Source organism: Furipterus horrens, unplaced genomic scaffold (assembly GCF_987537825.1).
Source record: "Furipterus horrens unplaced genomic scaffold, mFurHor1.1.pri manual_scaffold_6, whole genome shotgun sequence".
NCBI classification, from domain to species: Eukaryota; Metazoa; Chordata; class Mammalia; order Chiroptera; family Furipteridae; genus Furipterus; species Furipterus horrens.
Window position 1 is genome coordinate 104,077,865 of NW_028327176.1, and position 20,723 is coordinate 104,098,587.

The 20,723-nt window shown below is 36.0% G+C and overlaps 1 protein-coding gene across 1 annotated transcript in view; it reads right to left on the minus strand.

Moving 5' to 3' along the window:
- Positions 1-20,723, minus strand: part of PKHD1 (PKHD1 ciliary IPT domain containing fibrocystin/polyductin) — a 440,427-nt gene that overhangs the window by 11,139 nt on the left and 408,565 nt on the right. The window contains exons 62-65 of the mRNA XM_090282575.1: positions 20,621-20,708; positions 13,288-13,395; positions 9,961-10,119; positions 7,765-7,887 (exon numbers count right to left, since the gene is read on the minus strand). Of these exons, the coding sequence (XP_090138701.1) occupies positions 7,765-7,887; positions 9,961-10,119; positions 13,288-13,395; positions 20,621-20,708 (478 nt within the window). The remainder of the gene's footprint in view (positions 1-7,764; positions 7,888-9,960; positions 10,120-13,287; positions 13,396-20,620; positions 20,709-20,723) is intronic.

A 20,723-nucleotide genomic window follows, 5' to 3' on the forward strand; every position in this document is an offset into this window, starting at 1 on the left:
CTTGAGAAAATTTAGAAAAATATGAAGATGAGCAAAGACTAGCCATTTGTATGGTAAGGCTACTGAAAAAAGCTTGTTTGGGCCTGAAAACTGGGTAGTGTAGTGCCTCAAGGAATCACCAGGGTGGGGCAAACAGTGTGAGTCAGGCTGATGGAACTTCAGATATGGCACCTGCCTGTTGGTGTTTTAGGGGGAGGAATCAGAAAAGAAACAATGGTTTCTGCCAGCACTTCTCTCTAGGAGAAAGATCCCCCCCTCTCAGTTCTCACCCTGATGCTGGACAATTCAGTTCTTCCCTGTCTGTCTCTGATGCCTTTCAATCTGCTGCCCCCACACTGAAGCTCAGAGGAAGTGAGTTTGAGTAAGTCCATCTGTGGAATCTTTAAGAGGAACTGCCTGGGACTCCAGAAGATTCTGTCCTCCACAACCTCAATCCAAGCTGGTTTTTATAGCCAAAAGTTATGGGGACTTATCTTCCTGGCACTGGAATCCTGGGCTGGGGGTGTCTTGTGCAGGGCTAAGCTGAGGCTCCTCAGTCCTGAGACATCCCTCCCTATTTTTATTTGCCATACATAGGTGTATGACCAACACTTTCTGCATCTCTGCTCCTCTTACCAATCTCCATGTGGTTTCTTCTTTAATTCCATGAGTTGTAGATCTTCCAATCAGCTTTAATCTGTAAGTTCTGAGTGATGGTTGCTCTGTAATTGTAATTTTGGTGTGGTTGTGCAAGGAGGTGAGTATGTTTACCTATGTCGCCATCTTGACTGGAAGTAATGACAGCATATGATCAAAGGATCACTATTATATATTTTGATATGTTTTTAAACTGTATATGAATGATATATATAATATTATTTTTGCATAGGTTGACATTATATTTGAATGTTACTCAAGTTATTTACAAATTAAACCAGTTAATGTTTTAATTTTTAAGTTATTTTAAAATAATTACATCATCTGCAAGTCATCATGTATTTTATCCAACATTGTCTCTTAATTTTGCTTTAATCTGATCGTATGTTTTAGCATTCCAAAATACATGTTATAACATTATGGTTATAATGAGTCATGTGTTTTATCTTTGTGTGAGGAGAAACTCTCCTGATATTCCATTGTTAGATGTTATACCAGATCTTGGTTATGAGTAGCATTGAACTCTCCATAACATTTAGCAGGCAAACTCTTATTCCTGGTAATTTTTTAAAAGTTTTTTAAGGTATTAAGTGCTAGATTTTAATCATGTTTTAAATTACAAATGTTTACATTCTTATTTTATAACATGGACAAGCTATTTATTAATAATTCCAAAGAAAGATGGAGGCTTAGACGGACACGCTAAGTCTCCCTCTACAACTAGAAAGGAATACAACTACTTCAAAACAAAGGATAACTAGAAATTCCAGAAAATAAAACTACATGGAAGCCCAACATATGAAGTTATAAACCAGCGGTGCCATTTGGGCAGGTAAGAGTTAAAGAAGGCAAAGCTGTTTGCGGAGTGGCCGGCGGGGCAGCGAAAAATCCCGGAGGCAATCAAGCCCCTGGCGTGCGCGACTCCGGGTGCTGGGGAGCAGCCGCAGCATCGCCTTGAACAGTGAGGCCCAGGGGGACGGGAGGACGGATCCCGGTCTCCTAGCTGAATAACTGTGTGAATCCATCTTGGACCCCCGCCCCCACAGAAAGCACCACAGGGCTGCGAAATAGGTCGCGGACAGGCACTGGTCGCTAATTTGTGACGCGTACACAGGCACCGCCCCGGACAGCCAGCCCAGGAAAACAAAACGCATCTGTCAAAATGTGGCAGACAAATATAGAGATCCCGGTGGCACAACTCACCAGACAGCAGATAGAGAACCTGACAGATGAACAGATAAGAAACCTGTCAGAGGCTCAGTTCTGGGCCATTGTTATCAGGTAGCTTACAGAATTCACAAAAGAGCAGGAAAAAGATATGAAAGAAGCGAAAAACTTTCATAACGAAAGGAACAAAACCACATATGAGACAGATGGTGAGGAATCCAGAGTTCATTTCAACAAACTGGAATATGGAGAAGGAACAAGCAGTCAACCAATGCAGCGAGAGGAAATAGGAAGCAACAATGAGAGGATCAGAAACCTCTGGGACAGCTATAAAAGGCCCAACATAAGAATCATTGGTTTGCCAGAGAATGAGGAAGATGAACTAGAACTTGAAAAATTGAGTGAAAATATAATAAAGGAGAACTTCCCAGACTTGGGGAAGGGAATAGACATGCAGGTCCAGGAAGCAAGGAGAGTTCCCAAGAGACTGGACCCAGGGAGAACCACTCCAAGACACATTATAATCAAAATGTCAAAAATTAAGGATAAAGAGAGAATCTTAAAAGCAGCAAGAGAGAAGAAAAGAATTATGTACAAAGGGGTCCCAATTAGACTATCAGCTGACTTCTCAAGGGAAACACTACAGGCAAGAAGGGACTGGCAAGAAATATTCAAAGTAATGAAAATCCAAAACCTACAACCACGAATACTCTATCCAGCGAAATTGTCATTCAGAATAGAAGGACAGAGAAAGTGTTTCCAGGACAAAATAAAACTGAAAGAGTTCATTAGATCCAAACCACTGTTATATGAGATGTTAAAGGGACTGGTTTAAAAAACAGAAGCTAGGGAGATGAAACAAAGGCAAACGAAACAGGCAACGAGAGTGGAAAAGGAACTGTGGGTAAGGGAAGCATAGTGGGGGGAGGTCAACAGGGAGGGGGTGTGGGGAGAGGGAGGGAGATGATATAGGAATTGGGGATCATGGTAGGAGGGAATGGAATAGACGGAGAGAGATTGGGAGGAACTGTATGCACAACTAATGGACATAATCTAAAAGGGGGGGACAACTGGAGGGAGGGGGGCCACCGGGTGGAGGGGAGCAGAGGGAAGGGAAATTGGCACAAATGTAATATTTTAATCAATAAAACACATTAAATCTGAAAAAAAAAATAATAATTCCAAAGATAATTTTACTTTCCTGGGAACTTATTACAATTTCTAGTTCTGAGATATTTTGCTCTTTCCTCATTTCAGACACCTTAAGGTCATCCCTTTCCTCCTCTCTCTCTGTCCTTCTCATGGATTTGAACTTACAAAAGTACATGGCCAGTCCTTATTTTACATTCACAAAAGACACCATAGTCAATAGGACTCTGAAGTGTTAGAGATGAATCCCTGAAGTTGATGGTCATAGTCACGCATGCATAATATCTTACCATTCTTACATGTCAGTTTCCCATTTCCAATATTGTGTGCATGGATTTCACACACACACACACACACACACACACACACATGAGACCAGTGGCCAAAGATCAGTGTGTGGCATGCGATTTGGAGAAGTTGGAGAACACAGCACTGAGGTCTGCAGCAGTATTTTTCCTGCAAAGACAAAGGCAAAAGTGGTAGCAAAGAAACTGGGAGATGAAACTAAGTAAGGTAGCCAGCAGGCAGCCAGCAGAAAGCATTGCCTAGAAGCAGGAAGTCATGGTTTGCCCATTGTTAGATCCCAAAAGTGTGTAATCATTATCTTGTTATTAATTTTGTGAACCGGAATAAAATTTTTACATCTCTTTTAGAAAAGATAAAGTTTTTCTTTTTTTCTTTTTTACCAGCAGTTGAAAGAACTGCTGGAATCCAGGGCTCTCTAGAAAGGGGAAGAGAAAGAAGGGGGTCCCATTTCATCTCTATCTTCATTATTCACTCAATAATAATAATCAGTAGTCTAATATTCTAACTCCTTATGGTAAAAGTGCTGCAGGAGTTAGAAAAGATACAGAATTTATATTAAAGAATCTGGACAAGATGGACACAAATACTTATATATAAAAGGTGTTATGTGAACAAGAGATGAGTGTTATAAAATTAACAGGAGATTATTTCTTTTATATAAGTGAATTTTTAAAAAAGAAAAAATATTTGACCTGTAATTGGAAGGATAAGAGATTCTAGATATGTGTATACATAGGGTGTTACAATAATAGACCATTAATAAGTATTGTTGAGTGAATGATGAAGATATGAATTTTGAAACTGGGAGGTCTGTGTTGTGTTTGGGATGTACCCTCCTGGAGGGAAAAGAAATAGGGCATGGAGGAGTGGACATCTGTAAGGAGAATATTAACTGAGACTCAACTGTAGACATATCTGTGAAATGGGGCAGGGGGAAATGAAACAGACATTGAGGAGGTGGACTTGATAAAACTTGGCAAGCAAAATCACACAGTGGTAAAGGGAAAACTAGGAGTTAAAGATAACTCTAAGTTGTCTAGCACAGAAAATTTGGGAGCTCTTCACCAAATTAAGAAAACAAAAGAACACAGGAGAAGGAATAATATAATATTGAACTTTGACAAAGCAAAGCTTCTGACTCCTTTCATGGCATTTCTGTAAACCTGAGTTTGTGCAAACTAGACAACCAAAGCCCTCAGCAAATGAGATTTGAAACCATGTGATATGATTTAGGAGCTAGAGAGACTAAACATGTAACTTAGGATAATGACAGGCTTTCTCTCATTTAGTATCTCTTCTCATCATGAAATATTTCAAATACATGTTGTTATTGTGACTTCATTACACTCAATTATTACTTGGAATTGTTCTTTCATTTTCCTTCAAATAATATTCTTGTGTCCCAATCATATTTGAAATTTATAAAGGACAGAGGACCAATATCACCTCTTTGAAACTATACAGAGAGGTCCTTATAAGGTACTAAATAAATATCAGGAGGTAAATAAATACTTACATAATACTTATCAGTATATAAAGTCTAATTGCATCCACTAAGTCAGTCCAGCAGTCCAAAAGTTATAAAGACAAATCATAGCTTTTTCAAGGGCTTCTCAACCTTGGTATTGTTTTAAATCAAATAATCATTATTGTGTGGGTGGTCCTGGGCATTGTAAAATGTGTACAATATTCCTAATGTCACAAACTGTGACAGAAAAATATCTTCAGACATTGTAAATGTCCTCTGAAGATAGGATGACTAAGTGTCTGAATTTGTCTGGGACTGAGGGAGTTCTTGGGACATAGTGCTTTGAAGTTTGAAACTTGGAATGTTCTTGGAAAACCAGGAAAAGCTGGCCACCCTACTTGGGAGACAAAATTGTCCCCCATTGAGAATCATTGGCCTGGGGAAACAGAGAACCACCTATGTACAATGAATTCCAAAAATCATAAATACTTCTATGAAAGCCCACCTTTAGAATTCTTAGAACCCAAAGAAAAATACTAATTTTCACCAATGTGGAAGCAATTGGGGTAGACTTTATGAAAAAAAAAGGGGGGGTGTCATTTCAGGTGCTATGCAAAAGCTTGAGGAGGTTTTAACAGGTGAGGACAAGCAATCCCACCGGAAGCAACTGTGTAGGCAAGTGGATGTAAGACAAGTCCCAGGATGGGTGAGCTAGTATATTAAGTAGGAGCAGGGGGAAGGAAGGGGAAATTCAAAATAAGATTAGAAAGGTAGGATGGAGTCAGGTCTTGAAGGGATTTGTATCTTAAATAACAAGAGAAAACAATAATAACACATATAAGATAATTTTTTCTGCATTCCTTATAAATATTGACTTATTTAATCAGCAAGACAACCCTAAGCATGGGCAGTATTATATCACCCTTACCTATGAGACAACTGAAGGACACAGTGAGGATTGCTGACTTGCTTGAGGCCACAAGGGAAATCAATAGAATTGGGATTAAACCCAGTCTGACTCCTGAGTTTCATGACCTGAATTGTCACATTCTCCTGCCTCTCCAGTGACAAGAGTATATATGTATTTTAAAAGCTGGCTCAGATGGCTCTATAATGACAAAAACCCTGGTTGGTAACAGTAAAATATGAGACATATGCTTTACTCCCTTCTGCCTCCATTGCAATTCCTTACCTTCTCTCCTACTGCATCCATACAATTTTTGGAAAAAGCCATACCATGGTGAGTTTACAGTCTAAATCCACTGGACACTGGAAGTAATTCCATCAGCTAAATAATTTTTGTGCTACAGTAGTGCTTAGTGAATGCAAAGTGCTCATGAGAGAGAGAGTCAATCACTTTATCAGAAAACATCAAAAGTTTAAAAACACAGAAGGAAGAGAGACACTAAAATGCCATGGAAATAATGAAATAACAACACATTTACTTAAAGCTAGCAATAATCAGGTATTTCATAGCTGGTAATAAATTCCAAAGGAAATCAGGAAATGCCTTATTACTTGCATTGGAAACAATGCTCGTTAGATTTGGACAAACCTTAAAAGATGAAGAAACAAATCTGTTATGATCCCCAGGGGAGGATTCATATAACACATCTTTCTATGTTTAACTGGGATGCCCTAATAAAATGGCCTTTCTGGTGCTCCCATCTCATCAATCTAAACTCTTCCACAGGAGCCTGTCCCTTGTCTCATTCCTGATAATTTATTAATAAGGCACCACCTATAAAATGTTCCTTAATAAAAAAACCAGGCATTGTGGACTGCCTAATGTAGTTAATTTACTCAGGGCAACCAAGATTCATGTAGAGATGGCCATATTAGATTAGGGGAGAAATTAGCATCATGCCTGCCATTTCCTGAAAAATGCAGCTAGCTGAGCTCAGGTGATTGTTTTCAAACACTGGTCCTGAATTTGCATGCAGTCATATGGACTTCTAGAAACCAAAGTTAAAGATGTATCAAATGGAATGTAGGAAGAATTCCTGTTCCTTCTCTGTCTCCATTCCTCCCCCCTCCCCCACTCACGCTTTTTGGGGCAGATCCAGGAGCTGAAGTATAACTGGCAAATATGTTGGAAAATTTTAAAAAAAGGTAATAACTTCATTTTTTACACACTCAGCAGAGTTAACTGAACTAGTTAGATAGAAACAGAACAAATAACATTGGACTGCTATTTTTTGGTTAAGCATGCACTCAGAATCATTAAGATTCATACTTCTTTTCAAGCAGAAAATACCATGATAGTTGGCTATTACTTAGGAAAAAATGGGAATATTCTTCTCTTTAGAGCATATGTTTCAAAGTGTTTCAGATCCATGGAAATTATATAAATATTTTTCATACACCACATCCATACTTGGCAAATCCATCTTGTGCTCTGCCCACTATCTTTCCCCTTCCTCTGTCCTTGGATGGACAAGGGCAAAGCATTGGTTTGAGACAAATACCTCTCTTTTCTGGTTGGCACCAATCCTAATGGCAATTTAACAATATAACAAGCAAAGTCATTTGGCATAATGCACAGCACAAGAAAATAATACATTTTGCTAAGAGAATGACTAAACAACAAAACAGAGCTTAACAAAGCTGACTCATTTCTTGAGGGGGTCTATATTCAATCTAATTTGCATAGTTGGTATTTGGCAGCTGTACTCTCTTCTTTCCCAAATTCAATAATGTTTCCAAACCGGCGGATTTGCAACAGCTAAGGGAAAGATTATATGCCTGTACTCTGGTTTTCCCTTTCTCTGTGTAACAGATTCAAATGTTAAGTGAATAGCATTCTACAAAGTAAGAAAATATAAGTATCAACTTAAATAATAGGTTAATAGATTAATGATCAGCTAGATTTGTGTATTCCTATGCTGGGGTATGATTTCCTTGAAGAGTAACAAGAACTTTTTTTAAAAAAGGCTATAAACTAAATTGAATCAGAAACTGACAGTAACGGGGAGAGGGAAGCTATAGTTATTCACGTTTGGTCTCTGGTGGGAATCCTCCCCATTGTCCAAGTTTACCTTCTCCCGTTACAGGGTCTTCTTTTTTAATCTCCACCTGTGATCCTTGGTGTTTAGATGAGCCATGGACATAATTCTTTTGATCATTAGTCTGGGATTCAGGAATATCTTCATTTTTTATTTCTAAATTAATGAGAGAAAGAAGTGAGTGTTTCTTTTTTAATTTTTTCAGATAAAATAAGATTTTTATGTGTAAATGGGCCATAAGTGTTAAAATGTTTCCTTTGTATGACCCCAAAAAACAATTGTGAGATACATGCAATGGAATGAATGTAATAAGTCTAGAGTTTAAGGAATAATTAAATAAAATCTCATGTACTGGCCACCAACTTTAAGGTAAAAACCTCTACTGTCTAATAGCACATGTGGCTATTGAACATGTGAAATGTGACTAATTCAAATTGAGATGTGCTGTAAAGTATAGTATACCTAATTTTGAAAAAATATATAAAATAACATTTTTCATATTCATACTATGTTGAAATAAACTTTGATATGTTAGGTTAAGTGGCTTCTAGAAGTTTATATTAGGTGCCTCACATTTTTGGTCATGTTATATTTTTATTGGACAGAGCTGGTGTAGAATATAACTAATATTTTTTAACCTCTTGTTTTGAAATAATTATAGATTCACAGGAAATTACAAAGACACATGCAAAGAGAACAATATTTTATTGTAAAGTAGTGAATGTTAATTTTAGCAATTTCAAAAGTACATAAAATATAAAGAAGGAAATACAAATTACTCATACAGAACTGATTACTGTAGATTTTTTTTCCTCCATAATATTCCTCTCACCTCTTTAAATATTTTTTTTAATAGAAAGTTAAGAGTCTTTGTTCAGACAGGAAAATATGAGATTTAATCCAGGAAAATGTTTCCACAGATAATGAAAAGTTCAAAGAAAAAAACAGAACAGTGGGGTGGGTAATTAATATGTTAGTAAATGCAGAAGAAGCTTCCCTAGATCTAGGAGAAGAAAAGAGAAGAAATGGGGTGAGCAGAGCTTAGTGGAATGTCCCTCCAAGGCCAGTAGATTTATATATAAAAAGGTGGATGAGAATTAAATTACGTACATCACAGGATCACATAAGATTAAAAATTATGAAAGCTCTTTGCTTTCAAATCAGAAAGCAACACACACACACACAATGAACTTTAGATTTGAAAATGAAGACCAGAACCTGTGGTTCAAAAAATCAGAGGCAGCAACACAAGGTGAGGAGATCTTGTTCTTTTTGAGAAAGACAAGGAATCCTCAAGCTTCCTTGTAGTATGTTCAGACTGATCATGACAAGGAGAGAGGTAGGGATGTTGGGCTGAGGCTGGGTTCAAAATAGTGAATTTTCTAGTAGTGGCATCACACTTCTTCCTTTCTCCTTTCTTAATTTTGACTGTCTTTGCCTCTCCTCATTTTGCCTTTGTATATACTCACTCTTATCACTTTAGTTTCCTAATATCTCCTAGTATCGTAAGAGTTTTATCCGTTCCTTTGATGGGGAGTGTAGGGTGGGTGAGGTAAGGAACTTGCTATGTCTCTCACTCTAAGAGCAGAGTAGGAAAATAGAAGTCTCTTCTCTAGAACCTCTTTTCCTCAGTGATTTTCCATGTCTCTGGCTTTAAAAAATTTGCTTCTGGAAAAATGTCTGAGACCATAATTTTTATGTCTGCAGAGAAAACACCAAGTGCTCTCTTTCCTCTTCTGGAGGAGAAGAGGACATTTCCCTCCAATCCTTGAGCTCACCTTTTGGAGGGTTGCGTGGGCAGTGGAGCATGGAGTTTCAGAAAGTAAGATCTAGAGCCAAACTGCCTGGTTTCCTTCTGATTGTGTGAACTTGGGACAAGTTACTTAGCCTTTCTATGCCTCATTCTCCACCTTCATAATAAGGACATAGTATTTAGTACCTACTTCCTACAGTTGTTGTGAAGATTAGATAAATTCATGGTTCTAAAGTATTTAGAACTTGGTCCGTAGTGAGTGTTCAATAAATTTTAGATTTTATCAGTATTGCAATTATTATTTAAGATGAGGCAATCGTCATCTCCACTGTATGAAGTGGACAATTTAGCCCCATGAGATTTAATATGTTGCAAAAGTTCATAAAAACTTCTCTTTGGGGGAAGAAAAACAAATGTTAACATATATACATGATGTTACTTTCCCTCCAATATTTTCATTCAAAAAATATGCATACTTCTGCTTTTGCTTTTCTTAAACCAACAGCACACCAGGCAGCACAGAGTCAGCCACGAGACCACTGAGCACAGGGCGGCAGACAGGATGACCGTTGACCTCTCTGACCTTGTCACAGGTAAGATGGTGAATGGCCTAGATCGAGCTGTAAAATTGGTTCCTGTTAAAAAACAAAAAAGTCTCCATAATACCTATTAGTAATATGATAATATAATATTGTGGGTAAATATGCTTACAGTACTAAGTAGGTTTAATAAATATTTAATGAATTAAATGTTTAAATAAATGAACAAAAAAATGAATTCAAGGTTTGTATTACTTAAGAAGCACAGGAACCCAATTTCAACAATACCACACAATTGTTCTTTCCAATTTGTTAAACACTGATAAGGAATTCTCCCAATTCTCCCTTTTTATTCTCAGACACACCTCCACCAATGCAAAATTTCAGCTTCATTCTTATGTTCCACTAATTAGAGCAGAAATGCTCTTAGTTCCAGAATGTGAAACTACTTGCTGTGACATATGTATCCTATTTAAAATATGGCCTGTAACAACCAAAATAGGGCCACAGAGAATCCTACTACAGAGCCAAGAGAATTTCTAACGTCCATGCACATTCTGTTATCCAAAAAACAGGGTAGTGCATGGTAGATAGATAGATAGAGACACTTGGCTATGAATGGGTGATTTTTTTACAGAGTGCATCTTTCTAAGAATTCATCTCAAACTCCTCTACTTCTAATAGACTAAACATTTTGGTTCTCATTTTATTATTACATTTGAAACAAGACGTAAAAGAGTCTAAAAGAAACTTGTCTATACATACAAAAATCTGCACATAAATATTTACAGCATCTCTACCCATAATCACCCAAACCCAGAAACAATGCAAATGTTCTTCAACAGAGGAATGAAACAATCTGCTGTGGTTCATGAAATATTACTCAGTCAAAAAGGGAAAAATGAGAACAAGAAAGAAGAAGAAATGAAGGAAGAGAGAGAGAGAGAAAGAGAAGGAGGAGGAGGAGGAGGGGAGAGAGGTGGGGACGGAGGGAGAAGGGAAGGGAGGAAGAAACAATGTGAAACAACTGGGATGAACATCAAGTACATTATACTGAGTGAGAGAAGCCCATATCTGAATGGAACATACTGTACGATTCCATTTATATGACATTTTAGAAAAAACAAAACTATAGGAATGGAGTGGAGACCAGATCAGTGGCTGCTAGGGATTAGAGGTAGTGGGAGGGGAGCATGTGAGAACAAAAGAAACAGAAGAAACCGTAAGAAATATTTTTGAGGGAAAATTTTCTGTATCCTGATTGTAGTGGTGATTACATGAATTTATATATGTATTTGAATTCATAAAAAGTTGCACAAAAAAGATAACTTTTAATGTATATTATTTTAAAAAACATGACAACTTTAAATTTGCCCATCATTGGAAGGTGATCGATATATTCATTATCTTAATTGTGGAGAGGGTTTCATGGGAGTATACATTCATCAAAGCTTATCAAATGGCATGCTTTAATATGTATAGTTTATCATGTCATTTATACTTCACAAAACTAAAAACTTAAACAAAGCTTGCCTATGAATACAAGTTAGTTACAGCCAGCATTTTAAAAGTATAAATTTAAAAAGTAAAAGTAGTTTATTCAAACAAATAAATCAATCCCACATATCTTCTTTTATCCGACTCACTCAAGCAATAACAGTTTTTATTTTCTCTACTCAAGAAAACACCATGTTTTTCTTTGCTATGCTTTTCTTGAGTTAAACCTGACGATATGATTGAAAGCCACAGTCACATCTTCAGTCTCTTGATTCCTGGCCGACTCAGTCCCAAAGCTACCATAAAAAATTAGCTAGAAATGGTTCTATTTGAGACAAACTTGACTTGTTTGTTATCAATTAGTTTCTTTATATAGGCATCTGGATAAAATAAATATAGCCAGGATACAGGGGAATGGATTTTACCAGGGGTTTGCAGAAGTAAAAACAAAGTTAGTAATTTTTTAATCAATTTTCCAAAGATTGCTTAGTGATTATTTATTTTGCTTTGTGGATAAGTTATCGTTCTCGTTTTTAAAATATTTATGAGCTAGTAAGTGAAATACACATACAAATGTTTATAATACAAATTAGGATGTAACACATGCAACCAGAATAATGAAAATCAATTGCTTTGTAAGAATTTTTTAAATTATTTATTTATTTATTTATTTGATTGTTTGTTTTTTAAAATTTATTTTATTTTATTTTTTTAGAGAGAGGGGAAAGGAGAAAGAGAGTGAGAGAAACATCACTGTGTGGTTGCCTCTCACTTGTGCCCCCAACTGGGGACCTGATGTGCAACCTAGTCATGTGCCCTGACTGGGAATCGAATGAGCGACACTTGGCTCGCTGGCCGACGCTCAATTCACAGCAGCCAGGGCGTTGATTGTAAGAATTTTTTTATTGATATGATCAGAAAACAACATAATTTCCATTCAAATGTGATGTTACTATTTTCAAAATTCAATTAGGTGGAGTTCTTTTTTGGGGGGGGCGTAAGTAAATCACAATAATGCATGGATATTTAAATCATTTTTTTCAAGTGGGCTGTTCTGTTTCATCAGAGTTCAATTCTTTTAAAGAAAGGATGTCAGAAAATGGACTCTCACATTTACCCTTCATAGAAAAGGGAGAGTAGTATTTTACATAGTTCACCTGGCTTTGAAGTTTAATTAGTTTGTTATCTTCTATAAACTTGTTGAATAGTATTTTCTCAAACAAATGAAAAATTGCCAAGAATAGTTCAGAATGGAAATTTTTTAAAAATATTTTTTCAAGAAGAACTGGATCATATAAGCAATTTTTACACACTTTATACCTATGCTTCCAAAGTACCAGGATTTTAAATGGGTACAGTTACCATTTATAGGGTTGGGGCAGTAAAGTAGATGAAGAGGGCAGAAATGGAAGATTAGAATTCATAATATTCAATATACTAGGAATCTCTTTTTTATAAATTAAAATTACCTAATTAATATCGAACTAAATGCTACCCAATGTTATAGAAAAAAATTTTATATAATTCAAAGTAAATTTTAACAACTAGAGGAAAATGTACATTTGGATTCTTGTTTAACAGGATTCTCCTGAGGCTTCATCTCTACATGTGTTCTTGCTGTTCACACCTTAATAATAATATAAACAAGTGATTCTTTTTCTATATTTAGACACTTCTTATTCATGACAGAAGCTATTCCTATTATAAAGGAGAAGGGGTTATTTTTAATAAAATAATAATAATAAAAACACATTGTGCTGAAATTACCTGGAGGGAAAGTGACAGTAAAAATAAAGCGCCAATTTGACCCAGAGATCAAAACTGCCAAGTTAGAGAAGCTCACACAACCATCTTGAGTTTCTGCCTGAGTATGTCCTACAAACAAACACAAGAACAAAAAATAAATGTTAGTCATCTACTCAAGAGCAATTTCTTCTCTATAGAGAGACAACTGGAAAATAAAGGAAAAAAATTTTTTTAATTAAAGAGGTCACTATTTCCATCAGGGTTTTCTTACACAAGTCTTGAAACCAAATTATCCAAGACAGAATAATAATAACAGCTAGCATATATTGAAAGCTTAACCAGACACTGCTTTATATACATTATAAATGCATTATAAATAAACTACAAAAAATCATATAAAATATGTTATTGTCTATGTTATTTAGAGATTAGGAAATACAATCATAAAAGTTTAATTACTTGGCACCAGTGTTATAGCCCAAATTGGCCTAATTTCAACGTTAACATTCTTAACCACTACTATGTCTTGACTATTTTATTAGTAAATGTCTCTCAAGAAAGACTATTGTATTGTCTTTTAGGTGGTCAGTTTTCAGTCTCTGCCTCTTTTCTACTCAAAGGTTCTGTAGTGTATGTGAGGAGCAGAGTTAGGCCAAATGATAAAGACTTTAGCAATGCATCAAATCATGATTGATAAAGATTTAGCAACTTCAATTGCCTGGGCCATGGTTTCCCTGAATAAAATGCAAAAAACAAAAAACAAAAACAAATATAAAAACCTGACTTCTTATAAAAATAAGTCATTGATTTATAAAGTGAAAGGCAGGATCACATTCACAATGCTATTAATTAATTAGTCTTCTGACTCCACTATCCTCATATTACTTTGCTAATTATCAGCTGCTACATTTCACTCTGGAAAAGTCACTATAATTTCTATGATGGACAATGAGTTAGGAGAGTGGTCTTAGAATTTATAAATTCATTGAAGATGTTTAAGGCTGAAAGATATCATAAAGATATATGCATAGTGTTACATCTTTCACTTCAATTGCTCAATCTTTTTTGTGAAAACATTGTTTTTCCTCATCAATTTTGCAGAGCTAACTAAACTTCCTTTTTTGGAAACATCTTTTCCTTCATCTCTTCAGAGTTCCAGAATAAATAAAATGCCCAGAAAAATGGAAATAAATAAACCAAGACAAAAATAAATGATAGGCACGCAAGATAAATGCAGTTTATACTCTTTAAAACCTATATGCATCAAAATTATGGTCAATAAACTCTTGCAAACAATGAACTGCAGAGTACAGATGTTCAACATGGAATCATTTGCTGTAGTTTTTCCTTTGACAAACGTCCTTATTGTTCCCATCTTTGGAGGAATACAAAGCAGCATTTAATTGAAATGTGTCCGTGGAGCACAGTGAGTCTGCCTCATAAACAGCCGCCAAACTGCCTAATGGAAAGCGCTTTAGCTCCAAATGGGTTTGCTTTTGTGTTAAATACCAGCTTGCCTCAGAGATCTCAACAAAGATTCATATATATACATATATATATATGAATATATATGATATTCTCAGATTTGAAACATGTGTGCCAAAGCTGAGACAGTAGCTGCCAAGTCCAGTACACTACTCCAGGGTTCACCATATCTCTGGAATGGTAATTATAAAATATACACATGCCATTGACAGGCTCCCTTATCAAGCTGGTATAAACAATGGACTGGCTGAGGGAGCTTGGAATGAGATGTGGTGCTGGGCTTGTGCAAAACTGAAATTGATTACATGACTTAACAGGGAATGCTACCTGAGTATGTTTCCACAGGGCATATGGTTTCTGAAATACTTTTTCAGCCCCAATTCTCTGCCATCATCTCTCATTCATAGCAACACACACTAGCAAACTATTACATCATTAATGTTGAAACTTTATTTTAAAAAATAGCAACACCTTTTTCCAACACTAGGATCTATAATTATCAAAAAAATCTGAAGAGCTTTGTGTATATAAATCTGCTTTTTGTTGTTGTTGTTAATAATCTGTTACTGAGAAAGATCTACTGAGATAAAATGAAGTTAAATCACAGAATAAAAATTTACACCAGATATATAGGTATAGTGTTGTTGTTGTTATTTTGCTTTTTTTCAGGAAATAGTTAAAATAAGTTATGCAATCCATTCCAAATGGATTGGGTTCCATTCTTTCTGAAGTTAAGAAGTATTTCATGTTGGTTTTAAAAGATACTTTCAATCATATAAAATAGGAGCTCTTAGTAATGTGGGCATTCTAAAAACAGAAAATGACACAATACTTTTTTTCCTACGTGACATACACACACAAAAATGGGTGCATAGAAGACAACCTCAGCCTGTTCCTTGTACTTTTCTATTGGATCTCCCAAAGAGAACAATAGTTTCAATACTGATCCAGGTGAGTCACCTCGCTTAGCCTGAGTTATTGTTAATAGAACAAAATATCAAAGAGTTTCCTGTCTCATTCATTTTGCATGATCACAATATGATTCTAAGCTGTTCAGTGATCAGATCCTTGGGATAACTAAAAAAAAGTAATGATTTTGGGAGGTAAGTATTAGGAGTGGAGCAAAGTAAAATATGAAATCTGAGTAAGATACAGGATAAAAATAAGATATGGAGTATGTGTAAGGCATAGAATATGAGTGTCATGCCAACGAATGCAGATTCCGTTTTGTCCGGCAATCAGATGAACAACTGAGGCAAGGTTTGAATCTCTGACGGTCCCTTTATTGCAGATATTACAGCATTCTCACTTGCAACCCTGCCGTTCACTCACTCGGCGCTCAGCACCCACCACTGCTCGGCACCGCTCCTTCGTTTGCTCCCTGCCCCTGCTGTCCAGACATGAACATGGACATGAACGGACACTCCCTTGAAGTTTCCTGCTCCTTTTATATTATGCCTAGACAAAGCAGGCCACCAGACAAAATATGGCATCAATGCTTATATAACTGTGAGTGCACTGTGCAAGTGAATCTAATATCATCTCTAGCAGCCCATGCCTGGGCATCCTGGGTGAGGGAGACTGAATAGATTCCATTGTCCTCGCAATGAGCAAGATACTGAGTGTGGGTAACGTATAAAGTACTGTGAAGTATGGAGTATGACTAAGATAGAGAGCATGAGCAAAGTATGAAGTATGGGTAAGGTAAAGAATATGGGTAACTGAACTGTACATATAAAAATGTTTGAGATACTAAGTTTTATGTTCTGTGTATTTCACCACAATGTTTAAAAAAAGGAATATCAGTAAGGCATGGAATCTGAATAAGGCCCTGGGTATGGATAAGTGATAGAATAGGAGTGTTGGTAAAGTACAGAGTATGGGTCCAGTATGGAGTATGACCAAGGATAGGGAACACAGGTAAGGCATGAAGGATAAATGAAATACCATATATATGTAAGTTATAGAGTATAAATAAGGGTATTGCTATGGACTAAATACTGGTACCCCTCCAAAATTCAGACATTGAAACCTAATCTTCCAATGTAATAGTATTTGGAGGTGGGGCCTTTGAAATATGATTAGGTCATTGAGACAGAACCCTCATGAATGCAGTTAAGTACCCTTATACAAGAGACCCCAGAGAGCTCCCTCACTCTCCTCCATGTGAGACATAGTAAGAAGATGGCTGTCTGTGAACCAGTAAGTGAGCCCTTCCCGACACAGAATTTCCTGGAGGCTTGATCTTGGGTTTCACAGGTTCAGAACTGTGAGAAATACATCTCTTTATTTATAAGCCTTCCAGTCTATGATACTTTTTTATAGCAGCATGAAAGGACAAAGGCAAATATGGAGTAACGGTAAGGTATGCAGTGTGTGTATGGTTTGGAGTATGGATTAAAGTATAGAACATGGGGAATGTATAAAGTAGAGGATGAGGTAGGTAAGTTTCAGTAGTCAGGTTAGGGTAACTGACACATATATATATATAACTAGAACATGAAAAAAGTTGAACATTGATATTTTTGATGCTGCTGTGTTAAGATCAGAATTACTGTGTGTCTTGTGCTTTCCAGACCAAAATGCCAGCAACAGCTAGCTGGCATTGAAGAATGGACAGAATGACATCATCAAAATAAGCAGTTTAAAATTACCTCATAACACAGTTTTGAAAGTTTAATTTTCACATTAGCCAAACTTAGATATCTTTGCTTAATTGCCTTACTTTCTTAATAATGTGGCTTGTCTCTGAAAATTTGTATAGAAAAAATTTAGGGCTTTTTCCCTTAGGATTTTGAACCCAAGGAGTTTCCAATTTAATTGCTTGGGTAAAGAAATCACCAAGAACAAAAATATGACTTAGCAATATGGGCGTTACTTTCACCAAAGTGAATAAAATATCAAGTTTATGAGTGGAAGTATGAAAAATATGGAAAGCCTATGAGGTGATTCTCATAAAATGAGCAGCAGTATCCAGGCCTTTAAAATTGGATTATACAGAGGAAGTAGGCAGGGTGATGAGGACAATAAGAAGACTACAGAAATTTGGGAACAAATTATTTTTGTTCACAGGCTGAAAAGCTTTGATTTCTTAAGCAGATAGAGTAGGAAATTTATAGACAAAAATAGTTGAAAAGCAACTTGAAAAAAGAGATATCAGTCAAATTTACAGCTCCAATAAGAAAACAACAGAATAAAACAAGCTTTAAAAATAAAAATTTGGAAGCTATGAAATAGTTAATCATGAAATGTTGATTGCCTCTTTAAGAAAATTTTCAGAAGGGGCTACTTCTATGGCTAGTGCTGTCTTCTGGAAGTTAGAAGGTGTAACTTAGCACAGAAACAAAAACTGTAAGCTAAATAATATAGCAATTTTTAAAAAGCCTGGGATTAATTTATTAAAAACTACGTTGAATGAGAATTCATTTTCTTGGAAACTTGATCAGAACAATTTTATCTCTTCCTTTTTTTTAGAGACAGTAACAATGAAAAAAGGAAAAGAACAATATCCTCAGGAGAGGCAGATATATTATATAGCAGACAATAGAAATAATTTAGGCCCAAGTAAATGCAGTTAGCAGGAGCAGCAAGATTTAGCACTTCTATGATTGACTTATTTCTATACATTTTAGCATTTTATATATGTTACAGGAGCCATGTGAATGGGCTTTGACACATAGCCTGGGTAGAGCAAGAAATAACTCTAAAGTCATGGCCTTCCCTTGGAAACCAGAAATGTTGCAAATAGGCTGATGTTTAAACTGGTACATAAGTCATTTACAAGTTTGAAAAAATGTTACACACAACCTAAAACCAATAGAAGTGTTTTAACTGGTTTATGAAGTGTGTAAGAAATCTAATAAGCTAAATTTTTAAAGTTATCAGTATATCCTCTAATTTTGCTTTTGTTATCTGTGCTTTTGATGTCATGTCTATAAAATCATTGCCAAGATCAATGTGAAGAAGTTTTTTTTTCTGTTTTCTTCTAGGAGTTTCAGGTTTTATATTTAAGCCTTTAATCCATTTTGATTTTTTTTTTTTTTTTTTTTTTTCCTATCTGGTATGAAGCAATTGTGCAGCTTCATTCTTTTGCATGCGGCTATCCAATTTCCTCAGCACCATTTGTTAAAGAGACCATCCTCTCTCCATTGTGTGTTCTTGGCTCCCTTGCTAATGTCACTCGACTGTAAGTATAGGGACTTAGTTCTGGGCTCTCTATTGTATTCCATTTGTATCTATGTCTGTATTTATCCATGCACCATACTGTTTTATTTACTACAGTTTTGTACTATATTTTGAAATTTGGACATGGGATGCCTCCAGTAGTTTTCTTTTTCCTTTTCAAGATCATTTTTGTTATTTTGGATTTTTTGTGGTTCCATATGAATTTACTATTTTAAAAAATATTTCTTTAAGAAATGTTATTGCAATTTTAATAGAGATCACATTGAATCTGTGGGTCATTTTTGGGTAGTACTGACATCTTAAAATTAGACAAGTGGAATAACATTAAACTAAATATTTTCCCCATAGCAAAGCAAACAAACAGTGAAAAGGCAAACTACAGAATGAGAGAAAATATTTGCAAGCCATGTTTCTGATGAGGGTTAATTTCCAAAAAATAGAAGGAATTCCTATGACTTAATAGCAAAAAACAAACAAACAAATAACCTGATTAAAAAATAAACTAAAGATTTGAATAGACATTTATCCAAAGAAAACTTATGAATGACCAATAGGTATATGAAAAGATGCTCAATATGACTACTCATCAGGGAAGTGCAAATCAAAATCACAATGAGTTTTACTTTACACCTGTTAGGATGGTTATTATCAAAATACCAAAAGACAAGTGTTCATGAGGATGTGGAGAAACTGGAACTCTTATACACTGTTGGTGGGAATGTTACATCTGCTATGGAAAACACTATGGGTGCTACTCAAAAAATTAAAAATAGAAATATGATCAAGTAAGTCCACTCTGGGTACTTTTGCAAAAGAATTAAAATCGGGATCTCAAAGAGATAGTTGCACCCCATGTCATTTGCAGTGCTAGTCACACTTGCCAAGATACGGAAACAATCTAAATGTCAATGAGCAGATGAATAGGTAAAGAAAATGTGCTATACACAAACAATGGAATATTATTCAGCCTTTAAAAAAGGAAATTCTGAAATATGTGACAACTTGGATGAACATTGAGGACAATTATGCCAAGGAAATAAGCCAGTCACAGAGGGGCAAATACTGCCTGATTTCATCTATATGAAGTATCTAAAATTTTTAAACTCACAGAAGCAAAGAATAAAATAATTTTTTAATTTTCACAGGGACCATGTGCATGTGAAAAGTAAATAAAGCTAAGCCATGGTACTGGAACTGCACAGGAAGGTAACAGAAGACATAGAAAGGGGGAGAGGGGAAAACGAACTTGAGGATCTACTCTGGGCCAGGTGCTCTGCATTTGCCATCACATTCATTTGTCCTGTTGTTGAGAGCCAGTGTTTCTTCATAGAAACCAGCCTGTGTGGGTGACCTTGCTCCCTGGGCCAATCTCTGATATTGAACCAAAAAATCATTTGTCTAAGGATGCATGTTCTTCTCTTTACACCATATTGGGGATATGGGTATGACAATAATGCACTTTCATCAGGCAAAGGAAGGGAGAGGAGTAGGTGGTTCTAAAGTATTTACTGCTAGCCAACACTTTTTCACAGACACTGGCATTGTAGACTGGGCACGAAGGGTGTTTCTCTCAAATTACTGAAGATACTGAGTACTGCTGACCTTGCTATGAATCCCTTATGGCTGCAAACATTTTCTGTGCAGATGCAGTAGTAACAGTTCTCTGAATGTCACTGATACCTACCTTTCAGCACTGAATCCGATGTCCCTTCCAGGGAAACAGAAATGGCCCAAGGCTCTGACGGCAGCCCCAAGGACTCAACTCTCCGATTCTGAAAATAGAAAAA